The sequence below is a fragment of the Plasmodium knowlesi genome (assembly GCF_000006355.2).
Source record: "Plasmodium knowlesi strain H genome assembly, chromosome: 10".
NCBI lineage: Eukaryota > Apicomplexa > Aconoidasida > Haemosporida > Plasmodiidae > Plasmodium > Plasmodium knowlesi.
Window position 1 is genome coordinate 24,951 of NC_011911.2, and position 17,662 is coordinate 42,612.

Genomic DNA, 17,662 nt, shown 5'->3' on the forward strand with positions numbered 1-17,662 from the left:
AGTTTTCATCTAAAACGGTGTTCAAACACTTTTTTACGGAGTTATCATTTAAAATGGTGTTCGCACTTTACGTAGTTATCATTTTAACTAGTTTCCATTTAAATGGTTTACATTTAATTGTGTTCGTATATTTTTTTTTTACGCAGTTTTCATCTAAAACTGTGCAATACATTTTTTACGTAGTTATCATTTTAACTGGTTCCCATTTAATTGTGTTTGCACATTTAATGCAGTTTTCATCTAAAACTCTGTTCATACACTTCTTTACGGAGTTATCATTTTAACTGGTTCACATTTAACTGTGTTCACATTTAACTGTGTTCACATTTAACTGTGTCCGCACATTTAATTGTGTTTGCACATTATGAATAAAGAACTCCAGCACAAATTATGAATAACTTTCAGGTGAAATATATAGAAGGCCCCTATTACTTTGACGAAATCACTCCTTCCCTAACATAGAATCTATATTATACATTATATATATGTTAATACACCTACTCATTCATCCATACCCCCCATGTAATTCCGTGGAGAAAAAAGGAAAAAGGGCGAATTGCTCAGAATTGACTATTCACTTTTTTCCCTTCTCTCAATTTACTCCTGTTCCGACGCTTCTCGGAAAAGTTTTTCCCACCTTATCATATTTCTACCAAACTTACCCATCCCTCCCTCCTACATCTGTGCGCAAGGTGGTCTGTGCACACCATAATACTACATCATTACATCTACCATGTTCCGTATTACATATACCATGTTTCATACTACATATACCATATTTCGTACTACATATACCATGTTTCGTATTACATATACCATGTTTCGTATTACATATACCACGTTTGGTATTACAAATAATTAATTATTCGAATGAGTCTATTATTTATAGTGCCAACTAAAATACTAATAATAATAATATGGGAATGGAGAGTAATAAACAACATGCAAAAATATTAATAAATAGGAGTATAGGTACTTCGAAAATCGCACGAAGGTACCTATGTACCTTCCTATTTCGGAAGGGACGTGTCCTTCCACTGAACGCAGGTATTTGCCCCCTGCGCCTTCCACCGTGCTTCATTCTTACGAACGGTGTTGGATAATCACCATGAAAATCTCTCCTTTTGGGAAAGAGACTTTCTATGGAACGGTCAAATGGACTTTCCATGGAATTGTCAGTTATGCTGTCCATGGAACGGTCAGTTAAACTGCCCATGCAACGGTCAAATGGACTTTCCATGGAATTGTCAGTTAAGCTTTCCATGGAACGGTCAGTTACGCTATCCATGGAACGGTCCGTTATTAAGTTGTTCATGGAACTGTCCGTAAAAGTGCTATTGCCAGTAAATAAAGAACTGCAACTGCCCATAGAAGTGCTATCCATAGAACTGTTAGTTATTAAGCTGTCCATGGAATTATCGTAATAAGGGTGATGACGACCAAGATAGCCACCACCATGATAATTATTACCATACACAGAGCGCATTAATTTTTCCTTTCGGAAAGAGCCGTTCCTGTCCTGCTGGTGTGTTCCTATGTCCATTTCCCCCATTAATGATCGACTAATACGCATCGTAGTCGTGTTGTCACTTCGCTTAGTTCCTAACTCGCCACTCCATAGTGTACCAAGTGTAATTACCTAATGTGGGAAGAAAAAAAGTGTATTCAAAATTTGTACAGTTCACAAATATTAGGATAGAATGAAAAAAAAAAAAAAAAGGAAAAGAATGTTTTTTAATTTTTAATGAAGAGAATATAAAATGTAATCACAAAAAAATACATGAATTTTTAAAATTCAATAGATCATGTCATACGTAGTGGTCAGAACATTGCCAGGAGTATACAACAAAGATGAATAGAGGAAGTTTCCTAAGAGATATCATTTTTGTTGTTTGTTCTTGTTGTTCTTCTTTTTTCTTTTAATTCTTTTCTTTCCTTTTATTCCTTCTTTTCTTATCGTAATAAAGTTCGGAAAATATGATATATTCTTTTTTTTTTATATTTGTGTAGATTATACAATTATTTCATTTTTTTTTTTTTTTTTTTTTTTTTTTTTGTGTTAAAAAAAAATGTATCCCTCCCCAAAAAAAAAAAAAATATTCATTAAAATATAGCTTTCCGTAGATGTTTTTTTTGTCAAAAAAAAAGATTTTCCAGGAAATTGTTCTTTTTTCTAATAAAGGTATTCCTCCCAAAAAAAAAAGAATGTCTTCCAAAAAAAAGGGAGTCACTGAAAATATAATTCTACACAAAAAAAAAGAAGAAGAGATAAATAAATAAAAAAAGAAAGGGAGGTAAAGAAGGAAGATATTTGTACCATAGAATGACGGGTAGAAATTAAGTTTTTCCTTCTTTTTTTATGTACATTTCTATCATTCCACTCCCACTCTCATTCCCCCACTCCATTACATTATTATTGTCATTTCAACCGATAATACTTATTTTATCGCACATGTTTCCATCACCACCTACCACATATATATACATATATATATATATATATATATACATATACATACGTCCACATATATGCCCATATATACATATATATATGTATATATATATAGGTATATATGTATATGTATGTATCGTACTTTATACATTAGAAAAGGTGGTTATACCGATTATTTATTTTCTCCACATCCCTTATTATTTTTAATCCACCCTTCCACCTGCTCGGGGAAAGATCAAAGCGATATAATATATTTCCCATGCAAGCAACTCAAACATGCACAAATATGAACGAATACATATATATACAACTCTATACTATTCCTTTCCCTTACCGTTCGTTTTGGGAAATGGTGTAGAAGGTGCATTCATTATTATACTTGAATTATTACACTGCTAGGAGAAATATATAAGCAACACTGTATATAGAGAATTGATCAGTGCTCACATCACCACTTTCTTTTTATTCTTCTTTCATTTTTTTCTTCTTTTTTTTCCTTCCTCTAGAGAAAAAAAAAAAAAAAAAACGCACAAACAAGCACTCTATATATTAATATTACTTCCTTTTGCACAATTTTAATTCTATATTATTAGAATGTGGGCATGTTCCCTTTTTCCCCTTCTTTTTTCTCTTCATATTCCTTTCCTACTATTCCTTTTCTTTTCATTTCTTTTCTTTTTTTTTTTTTCTTTTTTCTTTTTAATTTAATTTTAAAGAACACCACCTCCCATATGCACAACATCATATATATATGAACACCACCTCCCATATGCACAACATCATATATATATGAACACCACCTCCCATATGCACAACATCATATATATATGAACACCACCTCCCATATGCACAACATCATATATATATGAACACCACCTCCCATATGCACAACATCATATATATATGAACACCACCTCCCATATGCACAACATCATATATATATGAACACCACCTCCCATATGCACAACATCATATATATATGAACACAACCTCCCATATGCACAACATCATATATATAAACACAACCTGTCACATGCATAACACGATATGAACACAACCTCTCATAAGAAAAAACAAATATACAGTATATAAAAGCAGAACAAACCAAATATACAGTGGAGAAAAAAAGAAAATGGCACCTTTTTTTTTTATAAAAACATCTACATTAATCTTTGCATACCTACTCTTATGGTATCAAACCAATTATCACCACCAGGTATGAATACCCAAAAAAAAAAAAAAATATATTTATAATATTTATAATATTTTTTACAACTATAGGGGAAAACAAATATGTAGGGGGTGAAAACCATACATATATATATATATATATATATATATATATATATTATATTATATGTTATTTTGCTACACCAAATTATTATTCATATTTATTATTCATATTTAAGGAAAAAAGGCGGGGGGGAGTAAAAGTGTAAGGGAAGGGCGGGGGAATTTTTAAGGGATACAGGAGTAAGATTCTCGGTTCCGGGTTCCAGGTTTATGGATTAGGGGGCTTAGGGTTCAGGGTTTAGGGTTTAGGATTTAGGGTTTAGGGTTTAGGGTTTAGGGTTCAGGTTTTAGGGTTTAGGGTGTAGGGTTCAGGGTTCAGGCTTTAGGGTTTAGGGTGTAGGGTTCAGGGTTCAGGGTTCAGCGTTTAGGGTTCAGGGTTTAGGGTTCAGGGTTTAGGGTTCAGGGTTTAGGGTTCAGGGTTTAGGGTTCAGAGTTTAGGGTTCAGGGTTTAGGGTTTAGTTTGCTTTGCAGGTGGAGGGAGAAGGAAAGGAAAAAGGAAAGGGGGGATGGGGGGGGAAAGAAAACCTTCCCTCTTTTTCCCTTAGACCATTCCTTACATATTTATATTATATATATATATATATATAAATACATTTTTTTTTTTAGGTGAGTGCATTAAGCACATTAAACGATAATTATGCTACTTCTATGGAAAGTCTATTTACAAAAATGCAGAAGACCAGATTTCCCCACTATTCTGATGACTTGTCCACCAATTATGACACTTCTGTGGAAAGTCTATTTACAAAAATGCAGAAGACCAGATTTCCCCACTATTCTGATGACTTGTCCACCAATTATGACACTTCTATGGAAAGTCTCTTTCCTCAAATGAGAGATGTTCATCATGATGACCATGACTACTTCCACCATAATGGTCGCTATGATCATCATGATGATGGTTATGGTGGTCATAATGACAGCATGTCTACCCTTTCGAGCAGTGTAGACACTATTTTTAAAAAAGAAGGAATTCGTACAAATTATAACGCCTCATACAAGGCACCACATAAAACACTCTATGAAACACTACATAAAGTCCCATATAAAGCCCCACATGAATTTTCATATAGAGCCCCACATGAATTCTCATATAAAGCCTCACGTGAAGTCCCATTTAGAGCCCCACATAAAACTCTCTTCGACGCACCGCATATGGCACGATATGGACGAATGAAAATTCGACCTAGAGGATTTTTTAATAAATTGCTATACAATATAGAGAAAATTAAAAGAACAGGAGCATTGTTATCCCCTAAGGTAATCCGCATATCGCTCTTATATATATTAGCTCTGTTCTGTATAGGTTTGATTGTGGTTCTTTCTATAGGTCCCCAAGCACCTTTTGCATGGACGACCTGTGGTATCGCAATTTCTGTATTCATAGCATGTATATATTCTAGTGTTCGTATTGGAATAAAATAAACCGCCTGCGACGCCCATTAACATTACACTCCCAAGGTATATTTAACAGGAGAATATATATATATATATATATATATATATGTATATAACACATCAAGGCTTACACAGTTAAAACGAGGCACTCCATTCATCATTCGCTCTAGGTCAACACATAATCTTCCCGCAGGAAGGAAAAAAAAAAAAATATATATTTTTTGGAAATGGAAAACATTAAAAAAAAAAATAATGTTATTAAAAATAAAAAAGAATCTCCTTTTTTTTTTTTTTTTTTTTTTTTTTTTTTTGTGAAGGAACAAATAAAAAGGAAAAAAGGAAAAAAAAAAATAATAATGTTCTTAAAGAAAAAAGTGCTCTTAAAAAAAAAAAAAAGAACATACATTCTTTCTGCAGGAAAAAAAAAAAAAAACAAAAAAAAAAGAAAAAAAAATATTTTTCTCAAGCGGAAAAAAAAAAAAAAAATTCCTGCACTGTTCTTGTGTGCATATACATTTTTAAAAATTTTCATACATTATTAAACAATATTTTTGAGATATTGTGTTCCTATCACAAAGAACTATGTAAGCACAAAATTCACTCGCTGCTTTTTTTTTAAAATGCAAAAAATATGTGTTCATGAAAAGTACACACACAGCTCTGTCCTGCGATAATTCCCAGGTACGCAAACTCTTAAGGGATTATGGAATGTGAGGATACGATAAATTACGCAACAGTTCGATTTCTATGCGATTCTCCGTAGTGGAGTGTGGAATGTGGAGCGTGTGGTGGTGTCCTTGAGGACGAAGCAAACAAAAGAAAAATTAAAAAAATTAAAAAAATTAAAAAAAAAAAAAAAAAACTGGCAATCTGCACCCTGCTCCGATTAAACTAGGCGGTGTATCAACTCTCTTCCGATTGGCAAATGAGGCACATCCAATATTGCATGTACATATGCATGAACCTTCCTTCCTCTTTTTTCCTTACGATCGTGTACTGCACAAAGAAGAGGAAGAATCGTCCTTCACAACATCATCATCTTCGTCGTCGTGGGCATGCTTATCATCTTCCTCTATTGAATCGTCCCCCGATGCTGAGTCGTCCACTGTTCTAGAAGCCGTTATTGATCCACTTTCTGTGGAATGTTCTGTTGCTGAAGCACTCGACCCTAATGATGTGTTCAATTCAGGCTCTACGGTACATTTTCGCTTTCTTCTTTTAAGAGGGGAATTACTTTTCGCACGGAATAAGGAAGTATACTAAGGAAGAGAGGGGGAAGGAAATCGAATGAGAAGGAAGGGGTTAAAGGGGGGAAAATGGCTTTAAAAGAAAAATGTTCAGCGAAACATGGTAGGAGGACGGGTTAAGGCAGGAATGAAGGGTAGGGAAGCATGTGGTATGTACGTATAGGAGTATATTTTGCATATTTCCCTCCCCCCTGCTGGGGAAATAATGTAATATTATGGTACTATTCATACAGAAATTGGTTAAAAGCAATTACCTTGCATAGGAGAACGGCAATGGAGATCAATAATGTCAGAGCCCACGTAGCAAGTAGAACAGGAGTGCTTGGGACAACTATACCCTTCGTTAGACCTACCATCAGATCTATAGCCATGTTACTACTCTTTTCAGATGTCCAAGTTTCCGTCACTGCGAGTTGTGTTCTTTGGGCTTCCGTTGTAACGTGTTGTGTTCCGTTGGTTTCGGTTGTTACAGAAAGTGGAGAACTAGGACCCCTGTGGTTGCCCCTCGAATCACGCATACCATAGGGTCCGATTCCTGGTTCCTCAGGTGGGGATTGTTCCGTAAGAGTTCCTGTAGTCGTTTCAGCGGGAGTGCTGAAACCAGGAACACCGCCAGCTGAACCGGATGCCGCAGCACCACTACCTCCATTATTGGCAGTACTGCTGTGACTATCACCATGAGTGTGGCCACTAATATCGTGGCCCTGTGAATATGAAGGATCTGTTTCACCCTTTACACCTTCTTGATCGCCTGAACATAAAGAAAGGGGAATAATGAGAAATATGCGTAATGTATAATGAGGGAAATATATTATTCACCCATAATGGTTTGGTGGGTTCACTCATAAAAACAGTGTAGCTTCCAGTATGTGCTTTACACTTTCCTCCTTCTCTCCACTTTCCTTCTGTTTTTGCTCCTTTTCCTCTTTTTCGTTTTTTTCTTTTTTTTTTTTTGTACTGAGGTATGCACTTACTGATTACACTGGGGGTGGCAGTCGTCGCGGTCACACCAGATGCTTCTTCCACAGGGGAGATTTCCTCTTGTGCCTGCTCATGGCCTGAGAAGTGAATAATTGGTATTATTCATTATGTAATCATGTACCGCTTAAACCAAACGTATGGTGAGTGTACCATCAATGCACCTACTTGTATGTTTTTCTTCTTCCGTTGGATTAGCGGGTAATTGTTCGGGCACATGCTCCAGTTCTCCATTTGTTAAAGGAGTCAGCCTCCTGTCCAACGGGGATAATAGGTTTGATGGGTTCTCAATTGTGCCGGGGGCACCACTTATTATTTTCTCTATTTCTTCGCAGTATTCATCCTTGCGGAAGCCACGGTATGTACATCTTCCTCCTCTATCTGTATAAGTTCTATTAATCTCCTTCAGGAATCCTTCGTATTCTTTAGGACATGACCCATCTACCGTATTTATTTTGTCCCCTAAATGATTATAGTCCTGTGTATAGTGGTACAGAGCTTTTAGACGTTCAAAATCATCCTTCGTCACCTTTGGGATGGTCCTTCTGCAATTATCCATATTTTTCCATGCCTGCAGTTTATCGTAAATTGTTTCCATAACAACATTCGGGATGGATATACGGCTATTAGGTGTGTTCAGAATTAAACTACCAAGCCAATAATAAAAGATGTCACAATACTTAGATCTCTCATCTTCGGTCTTCTTATTTAAATAACACCAGGCATTCATAATATTCGGAACTGCCTTTTCCAACGAACCATATTCCGCCAGAGCACCCCCCAAGACGCTTTTTACTGTGGCGTTGCAATCACTACATGTTCTATTATCCTGTGCTGCTTTCTCTAGTTCCTCATATCGGGATTTGGAACTTTCCTTCCACCAGCATTTCTTTTCCTGCAGGATTTATTAAACGTGCACATATTATCCATATTGTACCCATATATACCTCGTTATATTATATATTTTATGGAATACTTATATGAAATATTCATTGGACCATTAGTGTTTATTCGTATTGTTATAATATTTATTCTTACCTCTTGTGCCATTTTTTCTTCCTAAAATTGGTATGAATTCCTCCTTAAAGTATGTATATTCTCCAATATAATGTAGTCACTCTCACCTGTACTCTTTGTTATTCCCCTATTTCTGGATATGTACATGAGTATACTTTATTATTCACTATGCATACACTAAAATAGCACATATGGAACTCCTTCCTTATTTAAATCTTTATTCCTTCACCCTCATTTATGAAATATAAGTCACTATACATTTATATTATACTAATGTACATATATTATTTATATACTTGAAAGCATGTTAATTATATTGAAAATGTTTCTGTGAAAGTATATTAATTTATTCAATATGCGCATAGCATGCACGAGGACGGAAGGGAAGATAATGATGATGAGTTAGCAAGTTAGAGGTAGGGAACGCGTGCGTTGCATTGCATTATATTTTTCCTTTGATTTTCTCCTCCTTTTTTCTAGATTATACTACTATAATGTGCTTCAGCTCTTGCGTTCTGCTGTAAACAATAGGATATAAGTTCTGTTTTCACATACAGCACTTTATAAACGGAACAAAGAATTGCACTCTGAGTGCATGCATACATATTGCAAGAATACTATGGACTACCGCAAAACAATGTATATTTCATTCGGTACAAATATAAGTAATTCCTGCTCCATCCTTTTCATCCAGGTAATTCCTTCCCTTCCTCCTCCTATGCATACAGAAAAAGTAATATACGCACAACGCGGATTCGTACACAACTGTTCACTATTCAACTGTTCCAAAAATACATCGCAAAACACCACCATTTACATCTGATTCGGCAGGGAAAAAAAAAAAAAAAAAAAAAAAAAAAGGACGATAGATGATGAAATTCGAAAATTACAGATGCAAAAGGTCACAAATGTAAAAAAAAAAAAATTTTAAGGGAAGAGTTGCGCGCACTAAAAGGAAAAAGGGGGCACGGTAGGCCACTGCTTTTTTTTTTTTTTTTGGATGGTTGCTCCTTTTTTTTGGCGTGATTGCCATTTTTTTGATCTTTTAGAGATAGACGGTTATTTTTTATTATTTTTTTTTTTTCATAATTATAAGAACAAAGGATTCTATTGAATCCCACTTATATTCCATCCTATGAAGACTTGAACCTCTGTCGTTCAACTTAATTTGCTCCCTTTTTTTTTTAGGGGGTAGTGGTGCTGCCACTGCTCTCATATACAGAAATTTATGTCATTATTATCATATATAGAAGCAGAAAAAAAAATATATAAAAGGGGAGACTTTACATTTATATTATTAACATTCATCACATAGGAATTATTCCTGCCCTAAATTGTGATAATAGGGACAAGAAGTGTAATAACGTAGAGTCGCCGCCACATACACACGCACGCGCGGAGTGTGTGATGAACTTCACATATTTTTCATGGTGGTAAAAAAACATTTATAAGTTTCCTCAAATGGGGAAGATGTCCCCCCAAAAAATTGCTAACACATTCCAAAAATGAACATACCTACCTAAAAGTATGCATACTATACCAAATGTTCAATATATCCAACATTCTAAAAATGAGGATTCCAGCGGAATAGCGTATATATTTATACGAAAGTCGTCATATGAAGAGTCTCATACTCGAGAATGTTGTTCCTTGTGGGAGAACTCCTATTTCAACAGTATACCGCACGTAGAACTGTAGTTGGGTAATGTGCATGTATTTTGTAAGGGACTACTATTTAAAGCATCTCCATGTGCCTAGAGTGCGATCATTTGATGAGCACGAATGTATGAATTGCACACATATTTCTCCTATTGGTACTATTTTAATAGTTCGGATATGTCTTCATTATTATTGTGTGGAGGGTTCAGGATGCACAAAATGTTGTACACCACATATGAAATATTACACTGAACGGAAGAAAATGAACTTATATTTCTTATGAATTAATTATTTCCTTAGTGCGGTATAACAACGGATTCTTCCACCTTCCCTGTACTGTTCTACCATCCATAATAATACTTATAATTTTACCGAAATATTTTATAATGGCATACATGGACACATCTCTTACTTATAGCAATATAATGTTCCCATTTTACTGATATTATGAATGTGTTCATACATACCGTTAAATCATTATAACGGAAGGGAAAAAAAAAAGTATGTTGAAGTGGATATATATACAAAAAATTAAGAATGGTCTAGCTACAGAAAAAAGGACTCCATAAAGAACGATGGTACTATATGTAAAATCATGTATACGCTAAAATAATACCCATAACGTAGGAACCTCAAACCTTGAACGTCGACACCCAATTCTTGTGTTACATCTCCCATGCTTTATTTCTTCCCTCTAGACAGCGTATACTGAAGTACATGTAATTGCCAAATTTTTCATACTTTCTTATTTTATCTTATTCCTCTAGAGTTTAACAATATGAAGTGACAAACATTTCGCGAAGAGTGGTAACATAATTTTGTTTTATCATGCGAATTGAAAGTTCAACTCTATAATAAATTTTTTCAGGTACCACTAGAAAATAGCACTTAACAGTATATAGAGTTTCAAATGCTCCATTATGCGTATTGCCCTACATTTGTACAATCGAAATAAAATGTTTCTTCCTATGATACATTTTTACTCACAAATATAATATTGCGAAATTCAGATCTTACATAATATTTCTCTACGACTAACAATATATGTCTATAACCCCAAATTGCAGCTCTCCATAATAGCTGCAATTTAATTTTTCCCTCCTCGCATATTTATTACATATATATCAGTTATATATATATATATATATATATATATACAGACTACATTAAATTCTGAGTAATAATACAGAATAATTCGTGAGACTCATAATAAGAGCTGTTACACACATATATATCTTCTAAAAATAACAAGACGAAGGGATCATTCATTTATTGTGTGCACCATATAAAAAAAGCTAATTCTGCAGATTCATGCTTCTTTCATTAAAGGTGTACCAACTTTTGAAAATTCCCCTATACTTAATCCTTCCCATTAAATGCTTCCACAGTATATATAATTCTAATATACAGATTAGTCCACAATTTATTAGCCAACTGTAGGAAATGGAGTAAATATTTATTTATAGTGCTGTATACTGCACATACATGCTTGTGACGTAAGAGTTATTGACTCGTCAATGAAACAATTCATAAGACGCGAAACTGCCGAACTCAGAGAACTTATTCAGAACTTACTGCATTTTCCCTGCTCGCAGTTATCTATGAATATAATACAATTAACACCCGCCCCCTCCCTATGTTCCTAATTTACTGCATGGATGTATGGACCGCTATGAGCTTCTTCATTATTTCTTCCTATCATGCAGAACATAATTAAGGCAGTTATTATAGTGCACAGAAATAAAAAAATATGAGAAAGATATTATATGAATCCAAATAACAACAGGATCGTGTATATATTATGTTTCTATTTTGCAGAAACAAATATGAATTCTACACTACTTCTATATCCACAACAGTTCTCCAAAATACATGCAGATTTATACGATTGAAGTAATTGTAATCCTAGAAAATTCTAATACATTTCTAATATATTATTCAGTCATTAATGAATGAGTTATGTCCTTCTCAATATTGCAATGTGCGAAAAAAAAAAAAAAACATTTATTTTTTATGTATATATGCATATATATATAATACTCATGAACACTAAAACAAATAAAATATTTCATATGTAAAGCTCATAAGAAAATGTAAGCATATAACTAAATAGAATATGAGTACGTATAAGTGTTCAATATATATTCGTGCCTATATTTTTATATATAATTCAAAAAAATAAATAGCACAAATGACCAAATTATTCTTTTCCGGTACTTTTTTAAAGTATATTAAATTTTAAATGCAGAAAACAGGAATCATATATTTCTTCTTTCCATTTTTTTCTCTTTGTTCCTTATACATAAAAAATTGATAATAACAGTTACACGTGTAAGCTGAATAATTATTATGTCCCTTGAATTCTAATGAGCACCTTTTAAAATGGCCTTAATATTATGCAGACTAATATTATTACAATATTATGCAGACTAATATTATTACAATATTATGCACACATAATTATACAAAGGTTTTAACTGTGCATGAAATGTTAAAATATTATGAATCCAAATTCCATTAAATAATACATATATTAAAATATTCATACTTGTCGCTTCCTTAATAAATAAAGGTTGATATATATTTATAATTTACTTATATCAGCTCAAATTTGGATTATTGCCAAAACCCTCTCACTTTGCTGCTCAAATATTGCTTCCATTGATTTTCCATTTCTTTTCTCATTCTATGGCACGTAAACTTAACTTCTTTCAAAAATTGAATAAATCCACTGCGTGAGCATGATCCATGTTGAAGTAAGTGGTATAGTCTATCGAACAACTTCTTCTCGGTATAAAACAACTCTTTCGTCATACCGTCAAAAGCTTTCATCCATTGTCTATTTTTATAGTAATCTGGGAGACCATAAGATTTTGCTGTTCTATCCCAAAATAGCATGGTAATCTCTTCCATATCAATGTACTTCCTCCTTTCGTGGTTAATCAGACAGTTAAATAGGTAGAACATATCTCTTGTATTCACTGTACTACCTAATTTGTCAATCATTCCTCTGATGTGTTTTGAGGAGGCTTGTTCTAGTATTTTCGATTCCTTACGACGTCTGTCATATTCTTCGTTTGAAGTTCCTTTTCTTCCGCTATATTTAGATTCTCTGCTATCTGATGCTGATTTAGATCTAGAACTACTTGACGTTCTCTCAGATGACGACCTTCTGTGGTGATAACTGTTACTTGATCTATGAGAAGAATAATCTTCATGTCTATTTTTTTCTAATTCTTCCTTTGTATCTGAGTAGTTTCCAAGTTGTTGTTTATACTCAGCCCATATATCCCCTGGATATAAATCATTCGTATTAACTGAGGTACCTATCTTAGACCCATTAGAAGAATCGTATTCATTCAGAAATTCAGACCACATAGAGTGTGATGGACCTTCAGATTCGAACTGTCTATATGGATCATATGGTCTGTTGAAGATGTTTTCACTTCCAGCACCCATATTAGCACCTAATCTTCCACCTAACCCTCTGCTTAACCCATCGTTTAATCTACTGTCTAATCCTCTATCTAATTTTCCATCTAATCTTCCACCTAACCCTCTGCCTAATCCATCGTCTAATCTACTGTCTAATCCTCTATCTAATCTTCCATCTAATCTTCCACCTAGACCTCTGCCTAATCCATCGTCTAATCTACTGTCCAATCCTCTATCCAATCTTCCATCTAATCTTCCACCTAGACCTCTGCCTAATCCATCGTCTAATCTACTGTCCAATCCTCTATCTAATCTTCCATCTAATCTTCCACCTAGACCTCTGCCTAATCCATCTTCTGATCTATTGTCCAATCCTTTATCTAACTTTCCATCTAATCTTCCACCTAGCCCTCTGCCTAACCCATCGTCTGATTCAATTTCCAATCTACCTCCTACTCCACTGCCTAATCCATCTTCTGATCTATTGTCCAACCTACCTCCTAATGCACCGCCTAATCCATCGTCTGATTCAATTTCCAACCTACCTCCCAACCCGCCGCCTAATCCATCGTCCGATTCAATTTCCAACCTACCTCCTAACCCGACGCCTAATCCACCTTCTGATCTATTGTCCAATCTTCCTCCTAATGCACCGCCTAATCCATCTTCTGGTCTATTGTCCAACCTACCTCCTAATGCACCGGCTAATCCATCTTCTGGTTTATTGTCCAATCTACCTCCTAATGCACCGGCTAATCCATCTTCTGGTTTATTGTCCAATCTACCTCCTAATGCACCGGCTAATCCATCTTCTGGTCTATTGTCCAACCTACCTCCTAATGCACCGGCTAATCCATCGTCTAATCTACTGTCCAATCCTCTATCTAATCTTCCATCTAACCTTCCACCTAGACCTCTGCCCAACTCATCGTCCGATTCAACATCCAACTCAGTACCCAATACAGCATCACCAGATGTTCCTGCACCTGCTAATCCAGCTTCTCCTTTTGTACTTGCTAGGTACTCCTTATATAATCTGTCGAAAACAGCATATTTATCATCATCCACCTCTTCACCTTGAGTACCTTTTGTAGCTCCTTCAGATGGGGAAGCATCCCCACTCATGCTAACGCTTCCAGGTAATCCAGCAGTAACAGTACTATCAGCTTGGTTATCTCCCATATGCGGTCTACTGTTAAAAACACTTTCATCAGGATTATTATCCAAGGACGACGGTACACCTTCTATCATACTATCCTGCATACTGCTATCACCATATCTTAACGATCTATTCTTTAAGGCATCCGTGCTATTTGCGTCCGGTGCACTATGAGCCGATGGAGGGAAATTTCCATAACTGCTCTTATAATATGTATCCCAGTTTTGTTCATCTAAACCTACAGATCTGTTGCCTCCGGCACCCCACATATTTGTTGAATCTCCTTTATACAAGTCCATAGGACCATCTTTATTACCAGTACCATAATTTCCTTGTTCTACATTTTCCATATCCTGTGGATCATAATTTTTGCCCATATATTCATTATTTTCCCCCTGCTCCCCTCTAAGATTGGCTTCTGTCAATTTCCTTGCGTTAATATTACCCCAATGTCCCCGTGAAACTATATTATCTTCATATATTATTCCATTCTGTATAGAAATATAGATAAGTCATTTTTACAAAGGTGCGGTTATAAAGAAGTTATAAATAACCAGATGTGCTTACATACATGTGTACATATTACTCGTATATATGTAAAGATATAGGAACGGAAATATTTCATGAAACTATATATTTTATACATGTAATCTTACTTCCAAAAACAAATATAGGGAACCAAGGAGAAACACTTTAGCAAACCTTGAAAACATAAATTTTCTGAAATCACTTCTGCTAGAGTTTTCTTCAGAACACTCTAACACATTTGTGGAATTGTTGTTACTTTTCCTGTTCCTCCTAACTATGGATTTTTTCGATAGCACAGATCCGTCAGCACTATAGAATACCATTTTTCTTAAATATTATATGTGCAAAAGAGAAAATTATAATCAACTGAATTAAACAGTAAATACGTAAGATCTTTATATATTATATGATCCTAATAAAACATAACATTATTTTATATAAATATGAATTTATAAATATATATTCAATTCAAAATATCATTCCTTCTCTTTCGCAATTGGCGTATAGAAGTTTTTATATCTAAATCTTTCACAAATATATAATACATGTATATACTAAATCAGTAAAAAGGTTCATTCATAAAGAACACTTCTTAATAAAAAATATTAAATTTCTTAGAAAAGTAGCTAATCTTAAAAATATAAATTTTACTTCTATGGTGCCTGAAAACTTCAATTCTTTATTAGCTTCCCTTTCTTTATTTTTTTCATTAATTATTCAGTGCATATAAAAGGGGGGCTTCTTTCATTTTAGATAGTACAGTTGACTTGATAAAAATTTTATGACTAGAAATATAACTGAACAATTTCTTCCTTCATTGTGCTATAATTTAATAAATAAAATTAACCATATATTATTTACTTGCATATATGAAACTCCTTTAATTCTTAAAAAAAAAAATAAATAAATAAAAGTATTCCCAATAATAATCTATTCTTTATTGTAGAATGCACTGCTCTAAATAATATTAATAATATTGTATTAATTAATGGAACCGTTTTTTTAAATAAAAGATTAAAAAAAAGAGTTACCCATTTATTCAAACAAGGCCAAAAGATGATAAGGGCAAATATATTTTAATAAAAAACGGGTCGCATATAAATTTCTATTGTGCGCCTAAAATTCTATAAAAAATTATAATTAATTCAACAGTCCATTGAAAAAAAATCTATTAAAATAAATAATACTGAAGCAGGGGATTTCCCTTCAGCTAATAATAGAGCGCAATTATGTTATTTTAATATTACTAAAAATGAATTAAACAGTTCGTAGTTATATTCGTTCTGACATTATTAAGCCATATATTATTATAAAATAAAGTACATGAAAACTTTTTTTTTTCGATATTCTTAAAAAGCTCTTCCTTCTTAAATAGTAATTTATTCTTTTCTGCGCCCTATGGTAGCAATATAAATAGAATAATTTGTCATTTTTATAGGGTCCAAAAAGGAATAGTAAGCTCACAGTGGTCAATTCTTATAATATACTTTTTCTTGGGATGTATATTTTTTATACCATTCATTATTTATTACGCTTTCACTATAACAAAATGCTTCCTTTCGACAATTTTTTACCATTCGAAAAAAAAGAGGAATAGATGAAATTAATCTTATTCCTGTAAAAAAAAAATATATATATATATATAATTTTCTTTACGTTTCTATTGAAGGAAAAATAATCACACTTCTATTCATATATAGTTTATTCTTCAGTTCATTTAAATGATGAAAGTTAAGTTTTTAAACATTTTTAAAAGTTTTCCTATATGTGAAAATGATAAAAATTTGGAAGAATTCTTTTCCATTCAGAAATTTTTTTAAAATGTGTGGCATAAATTGATTGCTAAAATTATTAATAACTAAGAACATAGGAATTATGATAGAATTTAGTAGTCTTGAATAAAGGATTAAAGAAAATGTAAAAAACAAAGGACCCTGTTACGTAAAAATATAAAATTAGGTGAAAATTCACTACCAATTGGGGTACTTATTTTATAATGAATTTCTCAGAGCTTTCTACCGAAACACCACCGTTATATCTGTAATAAATATTTAAGAAAATTTGTAGACAGTGCGAGCTAATATGATAAAATGAAAATATAAATTCATAATAAAAGTAAAAGAAGCATATCAGAAATGCTTAAAAGAAGGAAGCTTAGTTCTATGTGATAACTTTAACTTCTATAATTAATCATTAATTCTTTACCCGTTATATAGGTAGAACTGTCTTTACTCCATTACCATATAGTTATGTAATTGTATGTTGTGCATCCTCCATAATTTTCCCCTTATTCTTACCGAATTGATATATTTTTATTTTTTTCATATACAGAACCTTTTAAGCACGCCTATACATGTATATATGGAGCTCCGTTGATTTATATTTGATAAAAACATCAATGGGAGAAGGGTACATCGGACTTCATGTTCTATAACCTTGCACAACATATAAGAATAAAACCATAAATGAGAAGACTTCATCATAATTGATAATGTT

At 33.5% G+C, this 17,662-nt stretch overlaps 4 protein-coding genes across 4 annotated transcripts; 1 reads left to right on the plus strand and 3 right to left on the minus strand.

Moving 5' to 3' along the window:
* Positions 1–895: 895 nt before the first annotated feature.
* Positions 896–1,883, minus strand: PKNH_1000400 (uncharacterized protein; the record flags this gene model as incomplete). Its single annotated transcript, XM_002259454.1, has 2 exons — positions 896–1,639; positions 1,815–1,883. The coding sequence occupies 2 exons, from the start codon at positions 1,881–1,883 to the stop codon at positions 896–898; spliced, it is 813 nt and encodes a 270-aa protein (XP_002259490.1).
* A 1,701-nt stretch (positions 1,884–3,584) lies between these two features.
* Positions 3,585–5,170, plus strand: PKNH_1000500 (uncharacterized protein; the record flags this gene model as incomplete). The annotated part of the gene is made up of 2 exons (XM_002259455.1): positions 3,585–3,668; positions 4,352–5,170. The coding sequence occupies 2 exons, from the start codon at positions 3,585–3,587 to the stop codon at positions 5,168–5,170; spliced, it is 903 nt and encodes a 300-aa protein (XP_002259491.1).
* Positions 5,171–6,126: 956 nt separating this feature from the next.
* PKNH_1000600 (KIR-like protein) lies at positions 6,127–8,418 on the minus strand (the record flags this gene model as incomplete). Its single annotated transcript, XM_002259456.1, has 5 exons — positions 6,127–6,402; positions 6,645–7,141; positions 7,365–7,448; positions 7,537–8,263; positions 8,407–8,418. 5 exons carry the CDS (start codon positions 8,416–8,418, stop codon positions 6,127–6,129), a joined length of 1,596 nt encoding a protein of 531 aa, XP_002259492.1.
* A 4,242-nt stretch (positions 8,419–12,660) lies between these two features.
* Positions 12,661–15,489, minus strand: PKNH_1000700 (Plasmodium exported protein (PHIST), unknown function; the record flags this gene model as incomplete). Its single annotated transcript, XM_002259457.1, has 2 exons — positions 12,661–15,129; positions 15,295–15,489. 2 exons carry the CDS (start codon positions 15,487–15,489, stop codon positions 12,661–12,663), a joined length of 2,664 nt encoding a protein of 887 aa, XP_002259493.1.
* Between the last annotated feature and the right edge of the window lie 2,173 nt (positions 15,490–17,662).